The 27,503-nt window shown below is 60.7% G+C and overlaps 2 protein-coding genes and 1 long non-coding RNA gene across 3 annotated transcripts in view; 1 reads left to right on the top strand and 2 right to left on the bottom strand.

Moving 5' to 3' along the window:
• Nucleotide 1: 1 nt before the first annotated feature.
• Nucleotides 2-9,810, bottom strand: MAD2L2 (mitotic arrest deficient 2 like 2). Its single transcript, XM_002724383.5, has 8 exons — nucleotides 9,305-9,810; nucleotides 9,089-9,207; nucleotides 8,248-8,319; nucleotides 7,699-7,799; nucleotides 1,595-1,689; nucleotides 1,040-1,113; nucleotides 558-650; nucleotides 2-366 (listed from the first exon to the last, which is right to left on the bottom strand). The coding sequence occupies exons 1-8, from the start codon at nucleotides 9,342-9,344 to the stop codon at nucleotides 325-327; spliced, it is 636 nt and encodes a 211-aa protein (XP_002724429.2). The 5' UTR covers nucleotides 9,345-9,810; the 3' UTR covers nucleotides 2-324.
• LOC138850737 (uncharacterized) lies at nucleotides 4,802-7,683 on the bottom strand. The gene is made up of 2 exons (XR_011390892.1): nucleotides 5,460-7,683; nucleotides 4,802-5,390 (listed from the first exon to the last, which is right to left on the bottom strand). It is a non-coding gene; the product is annotated as an uncharacterized lncRNA (long non-coding RNA).
• Nucleotides 9,811-16,449: 6,639 nt separating the features above from the next.
• The window catches only part of DRAXIN (dorsal inhibitory axon guidance protein), a 28,999-nt gene continuing 17,945 nt past the window's right edge, over nucleotides 16,450-27,503 (top strand). The window contains exon 1 of the mRNA XM_051834350.2: nucleotides 16,450-16,575. The gene's annotated coding sequence lies outside the window, so the exon portion shown is untranslated. The remainder of the gene's footprint in view (nucleotides 16,576-27,503) is intronic.

Here is a 27,503-nt window from a genome sequence, read left to right as displayed (position 1 = left end):
CTGGGGTCCCTCCCACTTCTGAGTGAGAGCCCGGCGCAGCCCTTGGGCCCCTTTATTGAAACGACTCACAGCACAGTATGGAGACAGCGCTGGCTGGCTTGAGCCCAGGAGGCTGAGAAGCCGAGGTCCCAGCATCCCTCACTGCCCCTGGGGAGGCTTCCTCCAGGAAGGCCACCAGCCCCAGCAGCCCTGGGCAGGAGGGGGCAGTCCGTCCACGGAGGCCATAAGAGCACTTGGAGTCAGGGGGGCCCTGCAGCGCTGCCCGAGGCTGGGGGGCCCCCAAAGTCTCACAGCTGTGGCACGAGCGGGGTGGCAGGTGCACCCTCAGCTGCTTTTCTGAGCTCGCTCTTCCACGTAGAGCTGCATCTGGTGGACAGAATCAAACAGCCTCAGCTGGGTGCCAGCTCTGGAGGGGCAGGCAGGGCAGCAAGCTGGGGAGGTGCTCCTCCCGCCTTCCCCCTCCCACAGGGCCGAGGAGGCGGGGACTGGCCCCCTGGCCCTCCCCTCCAAGCCCTGCTCTGCAAGGCCGAACCTCCAGAGCAGCCCCTGCAGCTCACCTTCAGAATGTCCGACGTCATGGTCTTCAGGGGTATCAGCCGGGGGTCGTGCATGTGGACATCCTGCTCGTCGGCCAGGATCCACGGGAAATCCTAGGAGGCGGCCCGGGTGAGGGGTGGAAGGGGCCCTGCCTGGCCCACCCTCACTCTGCTGCCCCTCCCCTCCAGAGCTGGGGTCCTGAGACTTGAGGAGCAATGGAATTCTCAGGGGCCTGTTTGGCAATGCAGATTCCCGGGCCCCACCCGTGAGGCTGAGTGCGTAGAGCCCAGCTGGCGCTGAGACCCAGAGGATTTCACAAGGCCAGGTGCTGATTCGAGAACCGGTGGACAGAGGCCCCCTCTGTGGAGAACCCAGCCCCCGTCAGCACTGGGTGCCCGCAGGAGCAGCGACTAGGTGTGTGCAGGCAGTCCACACACAGGAGGACCTGCAGGGCCCCTGCCCAGGGTGAACGGAGGTGCTACGAGCCCCTCCAGCCCCTCACCTTGATGACCTGGATCTTCTCCATGTTGCGAGTGGCAGCTTCTCTCGTGTGCACCAGGACTGTGAAGGTGCAGCCTGGAGAGGGGAGAGCTTGGTCAAGGCTAAGCAGCCCCGCCTGGACGCCTCCAGCCCCACAGGGTGTAAACCGCGTGCTAAGAAAAGGCACAGTCCGGGCTGGCATTGTGGCCTTGACCCCACAGCCCACACAAGCTCCCTGCAAATGCGCCTGGGGAAATAGAGGAAGATGGCCCAAGTGCTTGGGCCCCTGCCACCCACGTGGGAGACCCAGATGAAACGCCTGGCTTCAGCCTGGCCCGGCCCTGGCCACTGTGGCCATCTGGGGAGTGAACCAGCAGATGGGAGATCTCTTACTCTCTCCTCTCTGGAACTCTGCCTTTTAAAAAGGGCACAGTCCCCAGGGAGACTGCAGCCGGGTGGCGTTGATGGGGAACCTTCCTGGAGGAGATGGGTTCCCAGGTTCTGAGGGGCAGGAAGAGCCGAGGCTGCTGCAGCCAAATGGGGGGCGGGGGCCCGTGGGGGGACAGGAGCGGCCCACCTGGGGGGTTGTGGTCCAGCACGGCGTCACACACGCTGATCTTCAGGATGAAGGCTCGCAGCAGCTGCTCCACGTGAGACAGCAAGGAGTCGGAGCTGGGAAGGAAGAAGGGGCCTCCGTGACACGGTGCCCTCCTTCCCCCTGGCAGGAGGTCACCCCCGGAAGCAGACTGGGGACCCAGAGCCCGGTGGCACCCCAGGAGTCGCCAGCTCCCGGCGGCGCTGACTCTACCACACAGGGTGACCTCGGTCGCCATGCCTTTCTGAGGGGGGGGCAGCCCAGCCAGATGCCCCAGGGTGAGGGGGGACTGCTCGCAGAGAACAGCAGAGGGCGTTGTACGCAGCTGCAAGCCCAGTCCCCTGACCATGCACACAAGCACAACACCCCACCTTCCACCCTTCCTGGGCGGATGAGCATTGCCATGCTACAGGGGGCCACCTGCCGCCCTGGTCCAGGATCTCATCGTAAGTTACCCTGATAAACCCTTCTCTCATGTGGAACGTCCATTTATTTATTTATTTAACACTTTAACCTTATTTGAAAGGTAGAGACAAGACACATACACAGATCTTCCACGGCTTCACTCCCCAGAGGCACACAACGGCCGGGGCTGGGCCAGCCTGGAGCCAGGAACCCAGAATTCAGTCTGGGTCTCCCATGTGGGTGGCAGGGCATTAGCACTGATGGGCATTAGCAGGAAGCTGGAATCTGAAGCAGAGCCAGAACTGGAACCCAGGACTCTGATACGGGATAGAGGGATTTCAAAGTGTCGTAATAGCTGCACCAAACACCAGCCCCTGGAGCTTCCCGGTTAGCTGCCGGCAGACCAGTTGCCACGGCAGGGTCTGGCTGCTCAGCAGCCACTGCTGCCTTCTCCCCGTAATGCCGACGCAGGGGAGAGCCCCGGGAGCCAAAGACCACTAGGACTGTGGGCGACTGCACGTGGGCTGAACCGGCAGCTCCGACCAGTCCCCCGAAGCAGCAAGGCAGGAAAGAAGGCCCTCTGGCTGGGCGCTCCCCGCCGCGGGACACCAGAGGTGATGGGATTATGCTGGCGGAAACCAAAGGAAACACAGATGAGGGCAGCGGCCCACCCACGGGAGGCCTCCCCAGGGCAGACAGACAGCATCCTGCTGGGCTGAGCGCACTCCCAGGGCAGCTCCAAGCTACTTACCAGGCTCTGCCCAGAAATGAAGGTTACTAAGAGTAAGAGGAAAAATTCTAATCAATATGTGATAAATAAAAATAAGAGTAGGGGCCGGAGTTGTGGCACAGCAGGTTAGGCTGCTACCTTGCCAACACCAGCATCCCACATTAACTCTGGTTGGAGTCCCGGATGCTCCACTTCCGACCCAGCTCCCTGCTAGTGTGCCTGGGGAAGCAGCGGAAGATGCTCCAAGCACTTGAGCACCTGCCACCCACACAGGAGACCCAGTGGACTGCCTGGCTCCTGGCTTCAGCGTAGCCCAGCCCTGCCTGTTGCGGCCATGTGGGGAGTGAGCCAGAGGACGGAGGATCTCTCTCTCTCCTTCTCTAACTCTGCCTTTCAAATAAATCTTTCAAGTAAGGGAATCTGCCGGTTCAGCCCACGTGCAGTCGCCCACAGTTCCTGGGGCTCTCCCCTGCATCGGCATTACGGGGAGAAGGCAGCAGTGGCTGTCGAGCAGCCAGACCCTGCCGTGGTAACTGGTCTGCGCAGCAGCTAACCGGGTCCGCTGGCTCCTCATGGAAGTCCCTTCCCTCCGCCATGACAGCCCGAGGCAGGCGCAGGGGTGCGTTTTCTCTGTCCCTGCGCAGCTGTACACACCGAAATAAATATATCTTTATAAGTAAATCTTTATTTGAAAGGCAAACTTATAGAAAGAGATCTTCTATGCACAGGTTCACTCCCCAAATGGCCACAACAGCCAGGTCTGGGCCAGGCTGAAGCCAGGAGCCAGGAGCTTCTTCTGGATCTCCCACGTGGGTACAAGGACCCAAGGTCTTGGGCCGTCCTCTGCGGCTTTCTCAGGCACATTAGCAGGGAGCTGGATCGGAAGTGGAGCAGGAAGCCCCTGAACCAGTGCCCATATGGGATGCCGGCACTGCAAGAGCCAGTCTAACCCGCTGCACAGTTGTCAGCCCCAATAATTCTTTTTAAAAAGCTAAAATTAAGAGAAAACAATTCCACATATGAATTGGTAGGTGAAGTTATAGGATATAAGAGATGTGTTTTGGTTGAGGGGAAAAGTAACTTGTGTTTAATTTTGATGCCTTCTGCTGGATTTTAAGTTATTATTCATTTACTTACTTGAAAAGCAGACCGACAAACAGGGAGACAGAGGGAGATCTTCCCGTCTCTGGTTTGCTCCCTGAAGGCCCCCAACAGCCAAGACTGGGCCAGGCCAAAGCCAGGAGCCCAGGACCCCACCCGGGTTCCCCACTGAGTAGCTGGGCTCACATCACTGCCTCCCAGCATGTTAGTAGAAAGCTGGATAGGATGCAGAGATGGGACTCGATCCCAGGCACTCCAATATGGGATCCCAAGTGGTGGCTTAACCCACTGCACCACAAGGGCCACCCACAAAGAGTATTTTTGTCCTACAGTAAGGGCAGGGCCGGCGCGGTGCCGCAGCAGGTTAAGCCAGTGTCTGCAATGTCCACATCTCATATCAAAGTGCTGATGCCTCCCAGCTGCTCCGGTCCCAGTCGGCTCCCTGCCAAAGCACCTGGGAGGGCTTCGCTGTCTCAAGTGCACAGACACTAAGGCCAGGCCAGGGACGGCCAAGTGGGGACTTGGGGTTTGATCCTGGGGTGGATCGGATAGTTGCTGCTACAGTGTGATGCGTCCCTGGCCCCCCAAATTGGTCCCCAACAATCCTGGTGACAGAGGACCTGGGGGCACCACTGCTGCCGACTGGGCTCAGGGGCGCACCCTGGGGGCACTGAGGTTGGCCTCCTGGGTTGGACGCCGCTGCCCAGGGCCTCAGCCGCTGCTGGCCGGCAGGTTTCCTAACAAATGATGCTAGCAGTGTAGTCCCAGGAGACGGCGCAGGTTCGCAGTACAAGTCCCTACTAAACATTTAGCACTTGGATGCTCCTCCACTAGGGCTCTGGGGAAGAACAAGAAACAGACTGATCAGTATTGTCATTTCCACGGTCATCTTTTCTCTCTGTTTGTTCATGTGCCTCTGTGATAGCTGTAGACTCTGCTTATAAGCCAAATATGCCTACAAGACAATGCTAGAAACCTCTCACGTGGGGCTGGCCTCGTGGCGCAGTGGGTAAGCTGCCACTGGTGACGCCGGCATCCCACATGGGAGTGCAGGTTCAAGTCCCACCTGCTCCTCTTCTGATCCAGCTCCCTGCTGATGCACCTGGGAAGGCAGTGGACAATGGCCCAAGTGCTGGGGCCCCTGCCAATCACGTGAGAGCCCTGGATGGAGCTCCTGGCTCCAGCCTGGTCCAGACCTGACCATTGTGGCCATGTGGGGAGTGAAGCAATGATGGAAGATCAACCTCTCGATCTCTGTATCTCCCCTCCCCACTCCCCCATCACTATGCCTTTAAAATAAATAAGTAAATCTTAAGGAAGAAAAAACAAAACGCCCAAACCCTCCCAGGCTCAGGGACACGCGAGATCGTAAGCAGCTGCTGCAAGGGTGACACACAGACACAGCCTGACCAGCACCACCTCCTCTCTCCCGGACTCTCCCTCCCTCTTGGCTCCCGCCTCTGCCAGGAACACGGGGTCCTTGTCACATTCACTGCTGCCCTGAGATGGGCTGCAGGCCCCGCCTGATCGTGGCTCAGAGGCCTTCGTGGAAGAATGGTGGGCACGACCGCACAGGCTCCGTGTGTCAGGGCAGAGGGGGTCACAGCAAACCTCCGTGGCTCCAGCTGGAGCCGCCTGCTCTCAGAGTGACCCTGGCCCTGCCGGCCCCCTCTCTAGCCACACAGGATGCCTGCGGTCACCACGAACACAGCCCCCTGACCACGCATAAGCACAACACCTCGTCTTTCCCCTCCCCGGCTCCGGGGCAGAATACGTGGGTAAGCCTGGCTGAAGCCAAGGCCGCCGGCCACCCTGGTCTGCGACGCCCCAGCACTCTCCTCTGCTCTTACGCAAAGCGTCCGTCTTCATCCTTTGGTCTCAGGATTCCTGGCCTGGGATGGGGAGCATTACAAGCCCACCCACACCCACCAACACCACACCTGGACAGCTTCTAGGACCCAGCCCATGTCAGAGTGAGAGGGAGGGGCCCTGGGGCTTCCTGGGTGTTTGTAAATCACCAGGACACCAAGCTGGGCGGAAAGGGTGCGTGTGAACTCACGTGGCCAGTGGGGACAAGCTCCTGACCTCCCCACAGGAAGCACGGGTGGACGCTAACACCTGAGCACAAGGTCAACCTCAGCTGCCTATGGGCCGGGCGCTTGCCTGGGAAACCAGGACATCGCTCGGCGTCCTGGCTTGTCCCCGACCAGGGCGTCCCGGGAGGCCGTGCCATGGCCCTGGACCTTGGTCTCTGCAGCCTGGGACAGACATTCAGAGGCCGTGATTTCCCAGGTGACACAGGAGGGTGTCCACGTGCCTGGGGCCACCAAGGCCAGCGTGGGGCCAGCCACGCCCCCGCAGTGACAGGCTGAGACCTCGCCGGGCAGGCACATCTGGCGTTTTCTCCTCCATCAAGGTATTCAGGGCTGCCAGGAAGGGCGGGGGCGGGGTGGCGCTGCAGCTCAGCAGGTTAAGCCGCCGCGTGCTATGCCTCGTGCTAGGCCGCGATCCCATATTGCAGCACCAGTTTAGAGTCCTGGCTGCTCCGCCGCTAACCCAGCTCCCTGCTAATCCACCTGGGAAAGCGGGAGGATTGGCCAAGTACTCGGGTTCCTGCCACCCACACAGGAGACCCGGATGCAGTTCCCAGCTCCTGGCTTCAGCCTGGCCCAGCCCTGGCTGTTGCACGCATTTGGGGAGTGAACCAGCAGATGGAAGATCTCTCTCTCTGTCTCTCCTTCTCTCTTACTCTGACTTTCAAACAAATAAACAAATCTTTTTTAAGAATTTTATTTATTTGAAAGTCAGAGTTACAGAGAGATCTTCCATCCACTGGGTCACTCACCAGATGGCCGCAATGGCCAGGAGCCAGGAACTTCTTCCAGGTCTCCCACACATTTGGGCCATCCTCCACCGCTTCTCCCAGGTCATCCAGCAGGGAGCTGTATGAGAAGTGGAGCAGCCGGGACCCAAACTGGTGCCCATATGGGATGCCAGTGTTGCAGGTGGTGGCTTAAACCTCTGTGCCACAATGCTGGCCCCTCAAAGAAATATCTTTTTTTTTTTTTTGACAGGCAGAGTGGACAGTGAGAGAGAAAGACAGAGAGAAAGGTCTTCCTTTGCCATTGGTTCACCCCCCAATTGCCGCTGCAGCTGGCATACCACGCTGATCTGAAGCCAGGAGCCAGGTGCTTCTCCTGGTCTCCCATGCAGGTGCGGGCCCAAGTACTTGGGCCATCCTCCATTGCACTCCCGGGCCACAGCAGAGAGCTGGCCAGGAAGAGGGGCAACCAGGACAGAATCCAGCGCCCCGACTGGGACTAGAACCCGGAATGCCAGTGCCACAGGTGGAGGATTAGCCTAGTGAGCCACGGCAGCGGCCCCAAAGAAATATCTTTTAAAAAAAGGAAATAAATAGGGGCTGGCGCTGTGGCGCAGTGGGTTAACGCCCTGGCCTGAAGTGCCAGCATCCCATATGGGCGCCAGTTCTAGTCCCAGCTGCTCCACTTCCGATCCAGCTCCCTGCTGTGGCCTGGGAAAGCAGAAGAAGATGGCCCAAGTCCTAGGGCCCCTGCACCCACGTGGGAGACCCAGAAGAAACTCCTGGTTCCTGGCTTCGGATCGGCGCAACTCTGGCCATTGCAGCCAATTGGGGACTGAACCAGCGGATGGAAGACCTCTCTCTCTGCCTCTCCTCTCTCTCTGTGTAACTTTCAAAAAAAGAAAGAAAAAAAGGAAGGAAGGAAGGAAGGAAGGGAGGGAGGGAGGGAGGGAGGGAGGGTGGGAGCCAAGGGGCCGGCTACTAGGTACCTCACACCAGCGAGCAGGAGGGGTTGGGGCAGCAGCTCACCTGATGGACAGCAGCGGAGGCTGGGTGATCTCAAAGACAAATTTCTCCACTGGGCGGTGCTCTTTATCCAAAATCACCACCACCACTTTCTCCACGTCATTCTGCAAGGGCAGGATCCCCCACTGCAGGGCCAGACAGCCGCTCCGCCCCACCCCTCCCCACCCGAGGATGCTGGAAAAGGCACGCTCAGCTCTGCGGGGCCAAGGGGCCCCGAGCACCCAGAAAGCAGGTCTGCGGTGTTCAAGTTGACAATGGACCCGGGAGGTAGGGATGGGGGTCCTAGGAAACCCGAGACCAGGAAACCTGGAGCGGCCTGGCCCAGACAGAAGTTAGTGTGGGTGGAGGACAGCGACAGGCTCTGGGGCAGCCCCACAAGGCCAAGGCACCCTGCACGTGGCCCGCGTGGCCTGGGGCCCATCCCTGGGTGGCAGCAGGGAATGGCTTCCACGGGTTAAAGCCAGGAGGACCCGACCTGGCCCCGGGGTCAGCCCCTCCCGGAGGTGGGGGACCGAGCGGGGACGAGCTGGCCGGCAGGGCCCAGGCCCTCACCTTCTCCAGGAGCGGCTTGACGCAGTGCAGGGTGTCCTGGATGTACTGGTTCAGCTCCGGGTGGCAGGACATCTGCACACAGCACACACCCGGGCGGCACGGATGGGGAAACTGCCCTGCCACCCCGGCCCCCAGCACCCTCCACGGCGCCCTACCCGAGACCCCACCTCCCTTCGTGGGGCTAACAGCCGTGACCCTCTGTGTGTGAAAGCAATGGCAAGGCTAGACTTGACAGCAGCAGGGCTCCCGCCCGAGTCGTGTGCACCCGGGATCTAGCACTCCAGCCAGACTTCGGGGAGGTAAGCCCTGGGCCGCTGTGCGGCCTCAGGCACACGGCTTCTCTGAGCTCTGGTGACTTCATCTGTTAAGATCTCGTCAAGAAAAAGTGCTCACTTCCATCTGAATAAGTGAACACCCGACACGGCGGGTACACACAAGGGCCAATGATGGTTCGGCTTTTCCCTGTCTCTCCTTGAAGCCTCCACCACGTTCCCAGGGACAGGCACTGCTGGGCCTGCCTTCCAACCTTAAACAACCCCCGCAGGGCTCAGAGTCCACGCGGGGAGGGGGGAGGTGCCAGAAATCTACACAATCCTCTCCAGACCCCAAGGTTCCCCGGCTCCGGGGGGCTCCCCGAACGCGCCCCGGCCCCAGGGCCACTCTCTTCCCAGAGCCTGGTCCCCAACTTCCGGCGAGCGGGAACATTAGAGGCGCAAGGGCGGCTGCAGGGACCGCGGAGAGAGGGGCTGGGCCCGCCGGCGTGGGGGGATTCCCCTAAAAATCCCCCTTCCCCTCTTCCGCGACTCCGGGGCGCACCGGCCCCAGCGCCGCGCGGGCTCACCTGCACCGGCACGTTGTATTTCTTGCGCTTCTGGAAGATGCCCACCGGGTAGACCTCGCGCACGTAGAGGATGAGGTGCACCGCCACCTCCAGGAACTCGCAAAGCACATCGGCCACCACTGCGGACAGCACGCAGCCGGCCGCGCTCGCGGGCGCTCGCGGACTCCCGCGGCCCCGGCCCCCGCCCCCGCCCCGCCCGCAGGCCCGGCCCCCTACCTTGGCCAAAGTTGAGGTCCTGCCGCGTGAGCGTGGTCATCCTCCCCGCTCCCTGGGGTGGGCACACGGGCGGGGGTGGGTCCACAGGCCCGACAGCCCAGGCGCTCCCCCGCGTCGGCGGAGGCTCGGGGCAGGGCGGCCCTTCCCACACGGGGTCAGGGACGCCGACCCCGGGTCTTGGGGGGGCGGCAGCAGCACCCCCGATCAGCCTCCGAGACCCGCAAAACCTGCAGGGCCGCGGACGCAGAGGGAAACAGCCGGCGGCCAAGGGCCGAGCGCGCAGAGCGGGACGCGCCCGCGCTGGAAGAAAACCCCGCCCCGTGCGGAGCCGAGCGCCTCTCTGGTGGGAAACCTGCCCGTTCTCCCTGCCCTCGGTACCGGCTCCGACCTCGGTTCCCGCACCGGTTCCGGTCGGGGCTCCAGGGCCGGGAGGCTGCGACCCGACCGCTCGCGCCTCCCGCCCAGCCCGCACCCTCGGCGCGGCTCGGTGACGTCCGCGGCGCTCCGCCGGGTCCTAGCGCCGCCTCAGGCCACGCCCTCTACCCAGAACAGGCCAACCAGGGCCTCGCACTGGGCGGGCCCGGCCCGTTGTGGGCGGGGCTTGTGTGGGTCGGGCTCGCGGAGACCGCAGCACCGCCTCCCTTCGACGTCAGGTGGGGCGGAGAAACGCAACTTTGGTGTCCAGCGCCGAACGCACAGCCTTTTCCCCTCTAGGGCATCTCCCTTGCTCCAGGGACACTGGATAGGGGCTGTGGGCAAGGGCAGAGACATCTGCTAGCCTCGAACGCTCAGCCGCCCGAGCGAAAGCGCATCCGTCGGCTCCGGGCGGGGTCGGGGCGGACGCGGGTGGGGGGCGGTGGTGGTGGTGCACCGGGCGCGCCCCGCCCCCCCCCCCCCCGCCATCCCCACGTGGAACCTGGAGCCTGCTCGGCTCCGAACGTGTGCAGGCTCCAGGCTTGAGAGTGCCCGGGGAGACCTCGCTAAGGCCTCAGAATGACAGCACGTGCGAGCTGCTGGGACGGCTAACCCGGCACAGAGCGGCGTGGCCGCGGAGGCTCACAGCTAGTTGGGGTGGGGGCACCGGCCCGGGGGCCTCCTTCCACAGGCGTGGACCCGGTCCGCAACAGCTGAAAGGGCTCTCGGAGATAATGGCAATAGCAACGCTAGCACAGAGCCAAACGCTAGCACTTCCGGGCCAAACACCGGCTGCTTTAATTCCTGCATCAACCCTAGGAACCAAGTATCCATCTCACAGCCCCTCTTTAGCGATGGTGAGACATTTCCCTAATTCGACAAAATCCCACGGTTGAAATAGAAACCCAAGCGCGCGTTACCATCTGTGCACAAACTGAACCGGGAACGTTAACTAATGGTTTACACTTCCTTGTTGGAGACCTGCTCACCCCCTCCCTCCCTCCAGTCCTGCACCCAACGCAGGTGTGATGGGAAGGGAAGCAGTCATTTGGCCAATTAAACCAGGAATGTCAGCCCGACCTAGGGAAGCTGCATCAGAATCCCCAGGGAGGCTCTTCAACCAGGCCCTGCAGCCTGGACCCACCTGATCCAGGTCCAGGTGCATGCCAGGCACTGGTCCTTTATGTCTTTATTTATTTTGACAGGCAGAGTTAGAGAGGGAGCCAGAGAGAAAGGTCTTCCTTCCATTGGTTCACCTCCCCATCCCTCAAATGGCTAGCCAGGAGCCAGGTGCTTCCTCCCAGTCTCCCATGCAGGTGCAGGCACCCAAGCACCTGGGCCATCCTTCACTGCCCTCCCGGGCCACAGCAGAGAGCTGGCCTGGAAGAGGGGCAACCGGGACAGAATGCGGCGGCGCCCCAACGAACCTGGGGTGCCGGCGCCTCAGGCGGAAGATTAGCCTAGTGAGCCATAGTGCTGGCTGCACTGGTCCTTTAACTAGCTCCCCAGGGCCCAGGGTTGCCGAGGAAGTGTGGGAATTGCCTTGGTTTGGGCTGTTCCTAGAGAGCGTCTGCATTTTGCAAAACTGCAATGCTTAACCCCAAGGGACCGAAGACCTCCTCCTGGTGCGCCTAGTGGCACACGTGGGGCAAGCGACCTTTCTCAAGACTCGGAGACCAGCAGGTGCACACGGCGCCTGGCTGAGGGCTCCCCGGCCTGTGGACAGTCCCCCGGCTCCCTGAGGTTGAATCCTCGCAGCTGTGTGGGTTGCAGACTGTCTCAGGAGACTGCCCCAGCAGCTTTCTGGCTGGCAGTCCGGGGTGGGGTGGGGGGGGGGGGAGTCTTTGTAACAGGCGCTTGTGACTAGAGCCCAGGGTGGGGAGCTACTTCTGTGTGGTGTCCCTGGACCTGGTGGGAGGGAGGTGGAGCCCAAGCCAGGCCCTCCCTCCACGGGCCCCCGCCCCGCCCCTGCGCCTGAACAGACACAGTGCAAGCCACCTATAGGTCCCCTGACACACAGAGCTAAGTCCTGAGGACAGAAACCCAACAGCCTCCCTTTCCTTTGGGGAAATCGAGGTCCCAGTGGCCTCTGAATGGAGAGAACTGGCCTTCTCGACCTTTGGATGGAAACATCTGGGTTTGGAACCTTGGCTTCAGAGCTGATCAGTCAGCCTGGAGGCACGTGGGCCAGGACTCACCTGGCGTGACCCCTGGCCCCCCGAGGGCATCAGTCAGGGAGAAACAGGCTGGACAGATGTTCCCTGCGCTGCTGAGGGACTGAGGTTCCACGGGGGCTGAGAACCTGGGGGACAGGAAGACCCGGCCATCCGAGGGGCTCTGAGCATCTGGCTTCCCCTATCTTAATCGCATCAGCATGATGGATGGGCTAGGGGCTGGATTACATTATGGGGTTAATTTATTACATTCCGGAATACCCTTGTGCCAGGAGACTGTTTCTCAGAGTTATTTGCATGTTTTCCCACCATAATGACAATATGTAGGCAGGCAGCCGGGAGCAAAGGATGCGGGTTTGGGAGGCCAGAGAGCTTATTTGCCACCTGGAGCAGGTCCCTGAGGGCCGCCATGGGGAAAGAGGCAAATTCACTCCCAGAGATATTTCACAGCCATGGAGAGGAGGCGCTGGGAGAGGGGTGGGCGCCTGAGCTCCGGCCACTGCCCCTGTGCAGACAGAGGCTTACAGCACACGAGGAGGCAGCTGGCTCAGGCAACAGGCCCAAGGACCCAGACCTAAGATGCTTCAAGAGCCCCCTACCCGCCAGGCTACCAGAGGACCTGTTCTCTATGCCGTCCTGCCTAAGGCTCCCAGGACACCATGGTGTGGCCGGGGGGCACCACGCGTAGCCTGGCAACGATTCCACTGCCGCCCCGATGCTCGGGGGCCCAGCCAGCTGGACCGCCCCTCGAGCAGGGCGTCAGCCTCATGCGCCCCATCTGGTTCCTGGCCACGCTCAGGCTCTCGAGGAGTGCATGTTCCACGCGGAATGAAACAGTGACGAGGAACGAGGTGATGGGGCGCCGCGGCTCCTTCCTGCTTCCCGGCCTGGATACCACGTGAGGGGCAGGGCCTACAGGTGGTGGAGGCAAGGGCGGAGCTGTTTGCAAAGACAAAGCCAGGGCTCTGGGATGTTCCTGCCGGCACGGCTGTCCCCACTGGGCCTGCTCGCGTGTCCGACCTGCTGCGTCTCTCCCCAGCCCTGCTCCTTTTGCCAACTGGGAGGCCCGCCCCTCTCTCAACCTCAGTTTGCTCCCGTGTAAGATGGGCTGAGCATAGGAGATAGCGTTTGTGAAACAAGAAAGGGCACAGTGGCTGGCACGTGGCACGTGGCACGTGGCTGCCGAGTCAGTGGTTGCCAGGACACTGAGGCACTCTGGATGCCACTGAGCTTCCCCTTTCCCACGTCCCAGGGCAGCGGGGAGCCCTCGGCAGGACAGGCAGCCTCATGGGCCACGGGGCCGGAAAGCAAGAGAGCCCCTCCCCTCCCTCATCCAGCCACTCTGGTGTGAGGCCTGACCTGCACAGCCGCCCCAGGGCCTGGGCCCCCAGCTGGAACGCTGACCTCTGGCCAGGAACACCAACTTCCAGGACTTCAGCTGGAGCGATGCCCGAGACAGTCGCTCAGTGTCTCAGCCTCAGGGGCTCTCGGCCCACTAGGACCTCAGAGTCAACCCACCTGCCACTCCAAAGTAATAGGAAGTCCTTTATTGAGCTAGCATCCACGCAGCCCGAGGGCCACCCTGTGACCTGAGCGTAGTCACAAAGTGCATCGGTCACCGCCATCAGTTCCAGAACCTTCCCCACTCCACAGTCCCTCCCCCGCGCCCAGCGCCGGCAGCCCGGCCTTGCCCGGATCTCCGCGAAGTGTCCTTTACTGTAAATGGAACCACGTGCCACGCGGCTCTGTGTCTGGCTTGTTTCACGTGGCATGTTTGCAGGCTTCCTCCAGGCCGTGGCCCCCATTAGCACTGTGGTCCTTCCTTCGGCCAAGTGACGGCTCCTGGTATGGGCATAGCACGTGCGCCTATCCACTCACCAGCTGGTGCACACTCGGGCTCACGTTGGCCATTCAACCGTCACATTCTACAGATGGGGAAACGGAGGCCCAGAGTCGGACAGCCTGCAGGGATGGGAGTCCAGGCCTCCCCTCACAGCCCCCTGGCGCTCCTGGGAGAGTGCAGGGAACAGCGCCCAAGGATGTGACGAGCTCGCCCAGCTAGAGAACCTGCGACAGCAGCACTGGGACCGGAGCCTCGGCGCTCCGCTGTAGCTCACGGATCCCGGCACACCTCCTCCGTGCGTCTCCCAGGCCCGAGCCACCATCACCTCCGCTCTGCCACCGCTCCTCGCGGGCTCCCTGCCCTTGCGCTGACTCCACTGCACTCTGTTCTCAGCGCTAAGAGTCACAGCGACACTGTTAAAACCCACACCAGTTCCTGTCTGTCCTGTCACAGCCCTGCAATGGCTCACAGCTCAGACTGAAAAAGCAAAGTTCGTACTGTAGCCTTTGCAGGCTCTCAGGGTCCATGGCACCTCCCTCTCTGACTTACCACACTCGCTTCCTCCCTCAGGCAAGCACACGAAACATGCCTCCTGCCTCAGGACCTTTGCACTGGCTCTTGCCCCCCGGCACATCACTGCTCTCCCAACACAAGGATCATAACCTAATATTCTTTGCCAAACACTTCCTTGCCAAAGAGTTCTTTCCAGATGACCTTATGTTAAGTAACCTCTCTCCTAGGGCTGGCGCCCGTGGTGCAGTAGGTTAATCCTCCACCTGTGGCGCCAACATCCCCTAGGGGCGCCGGTTCTAGTCCCGGCTGCCCCTCTTCCCATCCAGCTCTCTGCTATGGCCTGGGAAAGTGGGAAAGCAGTGGAAGATGGCCCAAGTCCTTGGGCCCCTGCACCCACAGGGGAGACCAGGAAGAAGCTCCCGGCTCCTGGCTTCGGGTCGGCATAGCTCCAGCTGTTGCATCCATTGGGGAGTGAACCAGCGGATGGAAGACCTTTCTCTCTGTCTCTCCCTCTCACTGTCTATAACTCTGCCTCTCAAATAAATAAATAATCTTTTTTAAAAAATAACCTCTCTCCCCTTTCATGCTTTCTCTCCCTAAAATGCCTTATTTTTCTTCTTGCAACCATTTATGTGTTAGCTCACATGCTAATCTTCTGTCTCCCTCAACAGGCCCCAAGCTCCACTGGCCATGGTTAACTGCTGTATCCCCGGTGCCTGCACACAGTAGGTGCCCAATGCGTGTTTGTGGAAGCGGCGATGCAAACCTTGCCGTCTCCGCCAATCCATCCTGGTACCCCTCGGGCTGATGATGTCACAGCGGCAATGGCTGCTATTTTTCTCTGGAGCAGTTTGCTGTGGCCTGATCTCCTGGGGGGGGGGGGCGGGGAGCTACAGGTAACCCTTGAACTCTGGGAGTTAGGGTGGGAGCTCAAGGGGTCAAGTGGTTGGCCCGCGACCACCCAGATCTCAGGGAAAAAGGATTCCAGTCTTCCAGTCTGCATGGCAGTGCTGTTAAACCCCTGAGCCATAATTTGCCACGCTCTGCAGAAAAAAGGAAAAAACAGTGGAAACCGAGCCAGCTTTTCCCACGTGCCAGGATCCGCCCCCGCCGCTCTTTGATCCTCGCAGTGCCCATGGCCCCCACTGACCCCATCGTGAGTTATGGGGGCCGTGGGACCCATAACCCAGCATTCCTGGACTCCTGGGGTCGTCAGGACGCGGCGCCCCGCGCGGTGATGAATGAGCCGCCCCGAGCGCGCTGGCTTTGTCCCCATTGCGGCAGCTACGAAGCTTCAGAACAGCTTTGGACTGGGCGTGGCGAGAGGCGGGCCCTGAGTAGCGAGCAGTGAGTGAGTGAGTGAGTGAGTGTGTGTGTGTGTGTGTGTGTGTGTGTGTGTGTTGGGGGCTTTCTCCCTCCCCTACCGCGGAGGGGGCCCGCAGCTGCACCGTCGGCGCCCAGGTGAGATGGTAGCCTCTGAAGATCCCCGGGACCCGCAGATCCAAGAGCGACTTCTGTGGGAACGACCCCGCTCCGTACCCCCGTCCACACCCAGTCACGCACACTCCGCACTTTCCGAGCGACAAAGGTCCCGCCGCCTCCTCGGCCCGGGCATTTCTTCTGTCCCACTTGACAGCCAGGGCGGAATAATCCTTTTGGGGACCAGCCGGCCCCAGCCACGCCGGACGCCGCCGCAGCTGAGTGCGCAGCTTCTGCCCATTGTTGGGGTCTGCCGGGGACCCCCCGCCGCGGCCCTTTGTCGCCCGCTCCCCGCCGGGCCACTCCAGATGCGCCACCGCTGCCTGCGCCCGCCCGTCCCACGCGCTCCGGACCGCGCCGAGGCGGCTGTCACGCACCGGGAGGAGTGGGGCCGCCTCGCCCGGTGCCCACACGGCCGGCGGGCTGCGCCCGCCTTTGTCTACCTCCTTTGTCTGCCCCGCGCCCTCGCGGCGGCTGTAGCTAGGCCTCTGGGGAGAGGGCCCAGAACGCCGAGCGCAGCTGGCGAGGGCGCGCCGGCCGGGAGCGCGCGGGGGCCCGGCCAGGCCGGGGCTGCCCCTCGGCGGGGGGCAGTGGAGCCCGCTGCCCTCCGCCCCTCCCCTGTCCCCTCCCCGTCCCCTCCCTTCCCCGCGCTCCCGCCCCCTCCCCTCCCTCCACCGTCCCCCTCCCCCTTCCTTCCAGCCCCGCTCAGCCTGGGCACAGCCTCCTGCCGCCCGCGCACCTCTCAGCGCCGTCCCTGCTCCGCGGCTCAGCCCTCGGCTGCGCTCGGCTTCCGCGGGCGCTCGGCACCGCGCCCCTCGCCCCTCGCCCCCGCCCCGCCGGCCGAACAGGTAAGGCACGGCCTCGGCCCTCCCCCAGCCCCGCCCTCCCGCCTCACCTGGCCGCACGCCCGGACAAAGGTGGGCTACCTGGCGCGCTCAGGGGCGGGGCGCACGAGGGACCGGGGCTGGAGGTGAGGATGCCGCTTCTCCCCTGCCCTCGGACCGGTCCGTCCGCCCGCTTCGGCTTCTCGGTTCCTCGCCGGGCTCCCCTCGGCTTCTGGCCGGGCTCGCTCTCTCCTCGGACGCCCACTCTCCGCGCTCTGACACGGCCTCGCCGCGCCCTCGGGGGTCCCGGCTCTCGCCCGCGCTCCTCCTCGGCACTAGCCTTCCCCCTCTGGGACCCGATCTCTCTTTGTGTGTCTCTGTCTCTGAGTCTCCGGCCGGGGATCCTAGTTGGCCAGGTTGGAGACGACCCCAGGACTTCTGCGCCCTGGGCAGAGGCGACGGGAGGGAGCGCCCTCCCGCCCTGTCGGCGGGGTGTGTTGGGGGAGCGCTGGGCAGCCCCACGCGCTCCCATCCCGGCCCCGCCGGTGCCGCGCCCTAGCAGCCCCGACGGCGCGGGCTCCCTCCTCGGAGCTCCTGCTCCTTCTCCCTCCCCGCCCCTGGCGCTTTCCGGCCGCACACGAGGGTCTCAGCGACCTTCGGGAGCCGAGGTTGGAGACTGGAGAGCGCCTGTGTTTCCCGCCAAGTCTTCCTTGCCTCCCTCGGCTGGGTGCTCCCTGGGCCTCTCTCTTCCTCAGGGGGTCCCCTGCCCTGGCTACTCCTCCACGCTGCCCACCTCCCAGCCTGGCCATGCACAGTCGACAGCAGTTCAAGTACCAGCGCTCAGGGGTCAAGCAGGCAGGAACTCTGGGAGTGATCTTGGACAAAGAATCTCAGAGCCTCAGTGGCCCCGACATAAAAGGGGGTAATAATAGGACCTACCTCGGGAGAGGAGAAAAGCATGTCGGGTGCCTCCCCCCCCCTGCCCCGCACATGGCTGGGGGAGGGGAGAAGTGTCTACAGGCCCAGGCGAGGCTAGGGCTGGGGGCTGCACAGAAAGAAATGGATCACAAATTCAATGCTTAGAGACACTTCAGAGGAATCCAACCGTGGCACCCTCGGCATTTACACCATTTACACTGCCTGCCAAGCCCTCCCCTGCGCATCCAGGCTCTCACACTTACAGGGTGAAAGAGGGGTCTCTGCTCTCAAAATGAGGTCAATGTGGCTTTGCCAACAGCTGGCGCTCGGTCAGCAGGCATCCATGTGTCTCGTCCCAATTCTGAGCCGGTGCCTGGCCCATCTCTGTGCTAGTGGCACCGGCTCAGAAGCCATTTCTGGTCCTCTGCATGGGGGCAGGGGGTTGTCCTGCTGTGATCGTCCAAACCCCTGGCCATCATCTATGTGGTGAGAGCAGGTGACAGCCACTCTGGGAGTCTGGCAGTGACGTGGGCCAAGTGGTTTAATGAGGGCAGGAAAGCGCCCAGCCGGCAGGTGTGGGCGCCCCTGACTGAGTTTTTGTTCCAGCCACAGGCAGAGGCTTTCTCTCCTGAGAGCTGAGAATGGGGCTGGGGACTCCCTAGCCCAACACGCCCACCCCACCATGGCTCCTGCACAGCGCGAAGACCCGGCTTCGGTGACCCCGGCCCTCCTCCCATCTCCCCCCTCCCTGCCTTCTTTCTGAGCTGGAAGCCAGCTCAGTGGCTCCAGCAACCCCCAGGCTTCTCCCAGCCTCCTTGCCTCCAACACAGAGGAAAATGACCGCACCCCTGCTGTCTTCCTCCCCCCTGCCCCATTCCATCTGTCCCCTCTCCAACCCAAACCCCTCAACGCTTCCCTGTGGCCACTAAATTAACCACAAAGACCTCTGCAGCGCCTAGCCTAGCCTGCCTGCCTCTCACCTTGGCTTCGGCAATGCTGGACAAGTACTGAGCTCTTCCCTCCAGCCGAGGGTCCCCCTACCACGTGTTCAGGTTAAGCCTGGCCGTCCTTGCAGGCCAAGGTCAGATGGATGTCCTCCCCCGTAGGCAGCCCCCTGCCCTCCCTGCCTCCCTGTCTCCTGTGGTCTGCTCCTCACGGGGTGGGGGCTGGCTCCGTGCACACTTAGATTGAATGGCGACCTCAGTCAAGGAGACAGGAATGAATGGGAAACCACAAGGCACAGCTCCCCCCACCCCCGGGGTTCTGCCGGCCAGGTCAAAGGCAGAGTCAGCCTTGGCACGGGCATTGCGGAGGAGCGAGCACCTGCCTCTGTCTGGGTGCAGGTTACAGAGGCGGGACGTGACTCGGGGTCACGCAGACCTGATTCGCATCGCACCTGCTCACTTAGCCACTGTTGGGACCCAGAGGGAGGCGCTTCCCTGGTCTCTGCGGGGCATGTGATGGGGATGGGGCAGTGAGCAGGAGCCCCCTCCAGGGAAGGTTCCCAGGGGCCATCCCAGCCTCCGTGGTGCGGCCCAGCCGGGTGGGGTCTGCCTCTCCCCTCTGCTCCAGCCCTTCCCTTTGGGAGTGAGACTCTGTGGTCAGGGACCAACAACCCTCCCCCCACCCCACCCCCAGTTTTAGCCCCCACAATCCCAACACCGCGGCAGGTCCTTGTCCTTTGATGGGGACAGCAGCGGTGACAAGGGAGAAGCCGATGGTGGAATCCAGAGCAGCCGGGATGAGCTAAGTGCACGACTCAACAGCTCTAGGTGTTCTCTCTGGGCTGGGCCCCAGCGTGTGGTGCACGAGCACACGTGCGCACACACACACACACACACACACATGTCCTAGAATATCAGCAGTGGTCGAAGGCCGATTTCATCGGGTGGCTGTGGGTTCGAATCCCAGTTCGAACACTTGCTCCGCTGTGTACAACCTTAGCTAAGGCCCACAAAGCTTTGTCCGGACAGCTCTCTGCAGCCGTTGGGGCTGGTGCTGTCTGAAGATTGTGATCCTCTTCAAAGGGCCAAACTGAAGAGGGCTTGAGCTCCAGGCCCGCGAGAGCCGAGGCCCAGTAAGTGACACCCAGATACTTTTCAGATGTGGGAATGAGGCACAGAGAGGTAAATTGACTTGCCCAGGGTCACACAGTCATCAAGTGCTGGAGCCAGGATTCGCACCCCACACCCTCTGCCAGAGCCACCACCAGGCATTATATTAAATTGTCCGGGCACTAAGATGATGAAGTTTGGGGAATAAGGGGTCGCCCATCCCCCCAATCACACATGCGCACACACATGCACATATACACACACATGCGCACATACATTGCTTGGGAGGGGTGGCGAGTACCAGGAGGGAAAACTAACACTCAGGAGGTGGGTGGGGGTCCTAGGTCAGGGGGTGCACAGAGCTGGGAGCCCCCTCTGTGGAGGCCCCAGCACGCCCCCTGCAGGCTTCTGAGGTGTGAGGCCTTGGGCTGGGCACTCCAGGGCTGCTGCTGGAAACAATTAAGGCAGATGGAGCCGCGCCTGCAGGGCAGCCCAGCCTCCTCTGCCCACACAATGGGCCCTCTAGGCCGGCCCAGACCTGTCGGGGCCATCCATCACCAGAGAGGACAGAGGACGAGGCCGCCTGCGCCCGCCCCCTGCCCACGCTGGGGGCCTCCCAGCCCCCCTCCCCGTCCCTGGCTGTCTCACCCTCCTCGTCCAACTACAGCCACTGCTGATTTCACCCTGGCTTGTTGTCTCCCATGCATCTTCACCTCCCCTCGTCCTCACAACCCCTACCCCAACATTTCACGGGACAGGTTCTGAGGCTCAGAGAGGCTGAGAAATGGCCCTCGGTCACACAGCACAGCTCTTTCCACCCTGCGCCCTGCGTGGTGAGGGCTGTCCCAGGGCTCCACTGGAGGTGGTTGCTGTCTGTGTGCTGGGTTCAGTAACAGGTCTGTGCCCCATCTTTCTTTAGACCTTGGCCTCTCCACCAGGCTGTGTCCCCCTGTCGGTGGGGACACCTGGGGACAAGGCTGTGTCTTTGTGTGGTTTAGAAGCTGCAGGTTCTGTGCACTTCCCAAGGCCAGTGTGTGCCTCCCCTCTCAGACTGGGAATCCTCTGAGGGCAGCAACTGTACCTCCCTCGTTAGACTGATGGCTTCCGCAGGGCAGGCGCTGTTACTTCTTGCTTGGACTGTGGATGCACACAAGGCAGGAGCTGTGTCTGGAGACCGTGGCAGCTCCACACTCCAGCCCGGATCTCCCCTCTCACCCTGAGCCAGGACTCTGTCCCCGTCAGATTGTCAGTTTGTAAGAGCATGAGCCGAAACTCCCCCTGCAGACTGGAGCAGGTTCCCTTGTATGGGGCCCTGTGCTGCACCCAGAGCGGTGGGGCCGGTGGCTGTCCACCAGGCTTCAGGCTCCCATGCAGCTCCATTGCAGAGAAGCACCTGGTACTCAGCAGGCCACGAGGCAGAGAAAGGCCTGGGGTGGGGCAGGTGGCCCTGGTGGGGGAGCGGGGAAGCCAGAGCAGGGTCGGGGTGGGAGAGTGGGAGTGGGAGGGGGGTAAAGCCCCAGAGGGCAGGGACATGGACAAGGATTGGCCCAGGACTATCAAGGTGTCTGGACACCAGGGAGCGCCCACCAGGACAGCTGCGGAGTCCCAGCCCCTGCTGGCCACCACTGAGCTTCCCGGCCCAGCCCTGTGCTGCACCTGCTCCGTCCCTCCCTGGAGCGCCCCGCCCTCCCCCTGAAACACTGGAAGCACCCACTTCACACTCAGGGAGATTAAGATTCACTCTGGAGGAGGCGGCGGCGGTGGGAAGGAGAGAGATTAGAGGGACAGCACTCAGCCCAAAAATGCCTGGGGAATGAATGGAGAATCTGCCCCTCCCCCCTCCACTCTCACTTAGGATGTGAGATTCCTGCTGCACAAGCAACATCCCCTGTTTTCCAGGCAGCTCCCCCTGGAGGAGACAGGCGTTCTTCCCCGGGGTCCAGGAGCTCCGAGGGCCCAGCTGCAGCTCCTGGGTTTGTGGGGCTGACTGCAGGGTCAGACCAAAGAGCGGGCAGGGGGTCTGGGCCCAGCCACTTCTGTCCTCCAATTCCAGCCATTCCGGAAGTGTCCACCTGGTGATGGGGCGGTGCCGGAGGTGGGGAGGCAGGGGGAGCACTCGGAATTCAAGCATTCGTGCCATCTTCCTGGAAGTGTGAAGTCATTAGACAGGAGCGGATCCCAGCATCCGAGGACATCTGTCCTCCGTGTCACGGAGCCCTGATCTGGGGGCAGCACTGCCTGCCCTGCCCCGGGCCCAGGCTGGGGATGGGGCGGTGCAGAGAGTGTTCCGGGAATCTTTTGGAAAGCAAGGGCAAGGGCAAGGGCAGAGGAGCAGCACCGGAAGCTGTTTCCATGGGGGCAGGGGTGAAGCATGGATATGGTGCCAAGAGTTTAGTGACAGGGCGGCGGGGGGTGGGGGGCACCTGCACGGCGACTGATGATGGAATTGGGCCCCACTGAGTGGCCAGGGTCCCTGGCATGCAAGTGGTGAGCTGCCCAGCTGTGGCCCGCAGGCCTACACCTGTCGCTCCCCGTCTTTGTGGAGGAACGACACTAAGCCCTGCCTAGGCTTCATATCCGAGTCACGGCACCATTATGTCGCTCCCCCTCTTCGTGGAGGAACGACACAGGACCCTGCGCTGTTCTTTCGTCTGCTCGGCCCTCCCCGGGTTTGCTGCTGGTTCTTCCCGGGTTGGCTACTGTCCTTCCACCTCCGTGGAAGGGCGGTTCCCCCTGCCACTTTCCCCACTTCCGCAGGGGAGCGGCACACCGCCGGCCGGCTCTCTGGGGGGCTGCACGGGTTCCCTTAGATGTTCCCCATAGATGTTCCTGGTGCATGCCGTCTCTCTCCTCCTTTATAGTCCTCCTCTGCCAATCCCAACTCGGCTGCCCACACGCCGAGTACGCTGCTCTCCAATCAGGAGCAAGTCCTACAGTTTATTGGTTGAACTGGAGGCAGCTGTGTAATAGCTGTTTTCTTCTCTCCCAGCGCCATATTGTGGGAGAGCAGATGCAGAGAATAAGTCTTAATTCCAGTAACTTAGTCTAGTCCGAATTGCTCCCCACAGATCCCCCTTTCTTTTTATTTTTGGCGTTGATACGCGCCTGTCTTCGGTGTCCCGCGGCACACACTCTGCTCTACTTGCTAGAGTTGCCACAGGCTCTTACAAGTCCTATCAATCAGGCAAACCGAATCCAAGCCTTCTCATTGCCGTATTGTGGGGGAGACTTATTAGTGTTGGTTCGTGCCTATCTTCGGTGACCTGCAGCTTATACTCTGGTCGAGCTGCTTGCTGGCGCTTACCGCCTTAATCAGGCAGACCGAATCCAAGCTTAATATTGTTGTATTGTGGGGAAGCCTTACTGATGTTAATTCGTGCCTGTCTTCGGTGACCTGCGGCGCATAAGCTGCTAGCTGCCCGCAGGTGCTCATCGCCTCACTTGATTAGGCAGACCGAATCCAAGCTCTCACATTGCAGTGTTGTAGGGAGGCCTTTTTATTTCTCTATTTCTCTATCTCCGGGCATTCCTATTTCTCCCATTTTACTTCTATCTTCCAGCATTCCTATTTTTCTCACTTTACTTCTAAACTTCTGTTTCTCTTATCCCTGCGGCTTTCCGGCACCTCGCCCCGCGGCAGCTTCACGGCTCTGCGCGGCTTCCCGGCGCCTCGCCCCGCCGGCGGGTTCCCGGCTCTGCGCGCACGCTCCGCGGTCTCCACGCACTTCGCGCCCGCACCACGGCCTCGCGCCAGCGTTCCCTATCTATTCACGCCCCGTGCTCTCTCTGCACGTGGCGGCTTCCGCGAATGTTTCCGCCACCACCGGCATTCAGTCCAAGTTCCCCGGACTAACCTGGCGAATTTCAACCTGGCGGCCCACGTCTCTGCCTCTGGTTCCAGATCTTCGCCTCTTGCTCCCCGGGGTGACTTGAAGAATTCCAAGGTGGCTTATATCTCCGCCTCGGCCTGCACTCGCGGCTTCATCCTCCCTAACATTTTTCTCTACCCGGTATGTTTCCTTAAGTTTTCTTCCAACAATATTCCTCTCATTTCTCCTGGCTACTCCCCACAGTCCGTATCGGAGTCCAAGCCTCCTCCAGGTTTCACTTTCGCTTTTAATCTCCTAGCTTCCCCACCATAGTCCGCATCCGAGTCTATGAAAGCTTTCACTTTCGCTTTCAATCCTAACTTCTTTCCCACAGTCCGTATCCGAGTCTATGCCTAGGCTTTCAATAGCTTCTTCCGGCACCTTTCTTGTCCGGCTTTCCCCTAGGCTCTTCGCTAGTCTCTCTCTCCGGTATTTTCCTGCTTCTTCCCGTTTCTTCCCTCCTAAGTTTCCTATCCGTCCTAGGTTTCCTATCCGAGTCACGGCACCATTATGTCGCTCCCCCTCTTCGTGGAGGAGCGACACTAAACCCTGCGCTGTTCTTTCATCTGCTCGGCCCTCCCCGGGTTTGCTGCTGGTTCTTCCCGGGTTGGCTACTGTCCCTTCCACCTCCGTGGAAGGGCAGTTCCCCCTGGCCACATTCCCCACTTCCGCAGGGGAGCGGCACTCCGCCGGTCAGCTCTCTTGGGGGCTGCACAGGTGTTCCCCTTAGGTGTTCCCCTTAGATGTTCCCCTTAGATGTTCCTGGTACTGCTCCCAAGCAGGTTTTCTATAAACAGCTCCCCTTTGCTTGTTTTCGGTTCTTGGCCTTTCTAGCTCCTCCTGCATACCTACTCCCTCCATCACTCCTTCTTCTTCCTCCCACTCTTCTTCAATCTCATATGGAAAAAAGGGGCTTTTCTTTACAGGAGGAAACTTTGGTAGTACCAATGGGCGATACCGGGGTGGTGATTCATCCTTTATGGTTGAATTTGCCAGCCTTGTATGGCCAGGATATATTCTTGGCATCTCTCTCGGGGGCGAGGTTCCCTCCTCAGCTTCCTTCTCCCCCCCATAAGCTTCCTGGCTCTCTAAATCCTTCTTTGATTTTCTTCTCACTTGTTCGTTACAATAGTTGCTCGCCTGGCTGCCCTGCCATAATTCTTCCTGCATTTCACTCCCCTCATTAAGCAACAACTCGATCCCTTCCGTGGGGTTCTGAAGCACCTGATCAACGAGTTGCCACAGCTTCAGCACTTCTATCGGTTCCCCAGCCTCGCGCATTTTCCGTCCCACCTGCCTCCACTGCTGTGGAAACCAGGGGGACGTCTCTACGATTGCTCTTACGAATGCATGAATTTTCCTCCCCCCTCGTTTCCCTTGCTTAGAGGAAAAGCTGCGAGGAGGTGGGGAGTAGGAAGAGAGAGAGAGAGAAACCATGTTTAGCCCATAGATGATCTTTAGGGAGAAACAGAGGATGGTGCCCAGCAGGAGGAAGAGGTAGCCAGTGGGCAAAGAGTAGCCAAAGAACTCCATTGTCTGTACCGTCTGTGACATGTTGGAGCAGTGGGCGCAATGGAAGACTGAGTCTCCCAGACGTTCCCAGTTAATACCTCCTTCCTAGCTTCTAATTTTCTTCCCCCGTGGCTTTTTTCCTAGGTTTTAACTAGCTTTTCACCGGCACTCTTTCCGTCCGGCCTTCCCCTAGGCTCTTTGCTAGTCTCTCTCTCCAGTAATTTCCCACTTCTTCCCGGTCTTTCCCTCCTAGGTTTCCTATCCGAGTCACGGCACCATTATGTCGCTCCCCGTCTTCGTGGAGGAACGACACTAAGCCCTGCCTAGGCTTCATATCCGAGTCACGGCACCATTATGTCGCTCCCCCTCTTCGTGGAGGAACGACACAGGACCCTGCGCTGTTCTTTCGTCTGCTCGGCCCTCCCCGGGTTTGCTGCTGGTTCTTCCCGGGTTGGCTACTATCCCTTCCACCTCCGTGGAAGGGCAGTTCCCCCTGGCCACATTCCCCACTTCCGCAGGGGAGCGGCACACCGCCGGCCGGCTCTCTGGGGGGCTGCACGGGTTCCCTTAGATGTTCCCCATAGATGTTCCTGGTGCATGCCGTCTCTCTCCTCCTTTATAGTCCTCCTCTGCCAATCCCAACTCGGCTGCCCACACGCCGAGTACGCTGCTCTCCAATCAGGAGCAAGTCCTACAGTTTATTGGTTGAACTGGAGGCAGCTGTGTAATAGCTGTTTTCTTCTCTCCCAGCGCCATATTGTGGGAGAGCAGATGCAGAGAATAAGTCTTAATTCCAGTAACTTAGTCTAGTCCGAATTGCTCCCCACATACACCCCCCTGGCTCGAATCCCCATGAGCAAAGAGGCCTCGCCACTGGGCTGGAGGAGAAGACCCCTGACCCCAGCCAGCCAGAGTGGATTCAGCCGCTTCCTCCCCACTGGGCGCGCTCAGAACAAGATCCCCTCGGAGGCGGGTCCTGGTCTCCCGCTCCACCTGCCCAGGGTTAGCTGAGGGAGCTGCCTAGGAGCTGCGGAGGTAGCCGGGTTTCCCTAGGGAGGGTCTTTCCGCACCCGGGACCCTGCCCTGTCCAGCACCCTTGCCCCCAGCACCGTGCCCTCCTTTCTGAGGAGCCCTGGAAAGATAGAAGCACCCCAGTCACCCCAAAGGGGCCCTGTGCTGGCCCCAGGGTGCCATCCCAGCAGCCAGGCCCGTCAGGGTCTTCCTGTGACCGAGGGTGGGCGGCGTTAGAGAGGTGGCCCTGGCGGGGGGGAGGGGGAGGCCTGGCCTGGCAGCGGGTTGCTGTGACTGTCTGTGTGTTTCCTGCTCACAAATACTTCCTCTGAGTCCACACTGGCTGGGTGCACGTCCTGAGGCCCTGGAGGCTCTGCCCAGACCCTAGGGGATACGCCCTGTCACCTCTGCCCCTAGGGGCTGGCTGTGGGACAAATAGGAAGAAGGAGGAGTGGCTGGGGGCGTTAAATGCCAAGCTCTCTTGGAGAAAGGGCCTTTGAGATCGGCTAGCCCAATGGTCAGGGGCTCATTTCCCCCACCCCCTGCCAAAAATAAAACTTTTGTTGAACAATGGAAATATTTTGCCAAATGAAACATAACCTAGAATCATCCCAATTTACACGAAGCCAATAAAGCGAGGGTTTAGGAGCGGTGCAGCAGCCTCCACCACTGATGGTTCTTGAATCAAAATTTCCTCTATTTGGTGGCAGGCTTCGAGGCACAGTGGGCCAAGCCGCACATGGAGCGCCTACACCCCGTATCAGAGTCCTGGCCTCTCTGCTTCCAATCCAACTTCCTGCTCATGTGCCTGGAAGGCCGCAAAAGATGGCTCAAGTTCTAGGTGCCTGCCACTCACACGGGAGACCTGGACGGAGTCCAGCCTTGGCTGTTGCAGGCATTTGGGGTGGGAATCAGCAGATAGAAAAATTGATCTCTGTGTGTGTGTGTGTGTGTGTGTGTATCTCCACCCACGCTCTCTGTAGATCTGCCTTTCAAGTAGGTGAAAAAAGTTTTTCTAAGATCGATTTTATTTACTTGAAAGACAAAGTTACAGAAAGAGAGAATGGGGGAGAGAGAGAGAGAGAGAGAGAGAGAGAGAAAGAGAGAGAGAGAATCTTCCATCCACTGGTTCACTCACCAGATGGCTGCAACAGCCAGGGCTGGGCCAGACCAAAGCCAGGAGCCAAGATCTTCATATGGGTCTCCCACAAAGGTATAGGGGCCCAAACACTTGGACCATCCTCTGCTGCTTTCCCAGGCCATTAGCAGAGAGGAAGAGGAGCAGCCAGGACTCGAACCGGCACCCATATGGGATGCTGGCGCTGCAGGCAGCAGTTCAATCCATTCATTAAGTTTTGCTTTCTCTGTCTATGCGGACAAACCCTTAAGCCCTTCATTCGCTCACACTAGTCCTCCTCAGCGTCTCCCACACAGATCTGCCACAGCCCCTGCTATGCCTCGTTTTAGATTATTTACTTATTTGAAAGTAAATCAGTGAGGGAAAAAAAAAGAAGCTGTCCCCAGTGATAGAAAATAATGCCACCGATGGATGTCAGTTAGGCTCTTTGAAACGAGGCTGAGCCTCTGC

This window comes from Oryctolagus cuniculus, chromosome 7 (genome assembly GCF_964237555.1).
Source record: "Oryctolagus cuniculus chromosome 7, mOryCun1.1, whole genome shotgun sequence".
In the NCBI taxonomy this organism is placed as follows: Eukaryota; Metazoa; Chordata; class Mammalia; order Lagomorpha; family Leporidae; genus Oryctolagus; species Oryctolagus cuniculus.
The sequence above is the reverse complement of the archived record's forward strand: the minus strand, read 5'-3'. Positions and strand labels throughout refer to the sequence as shown.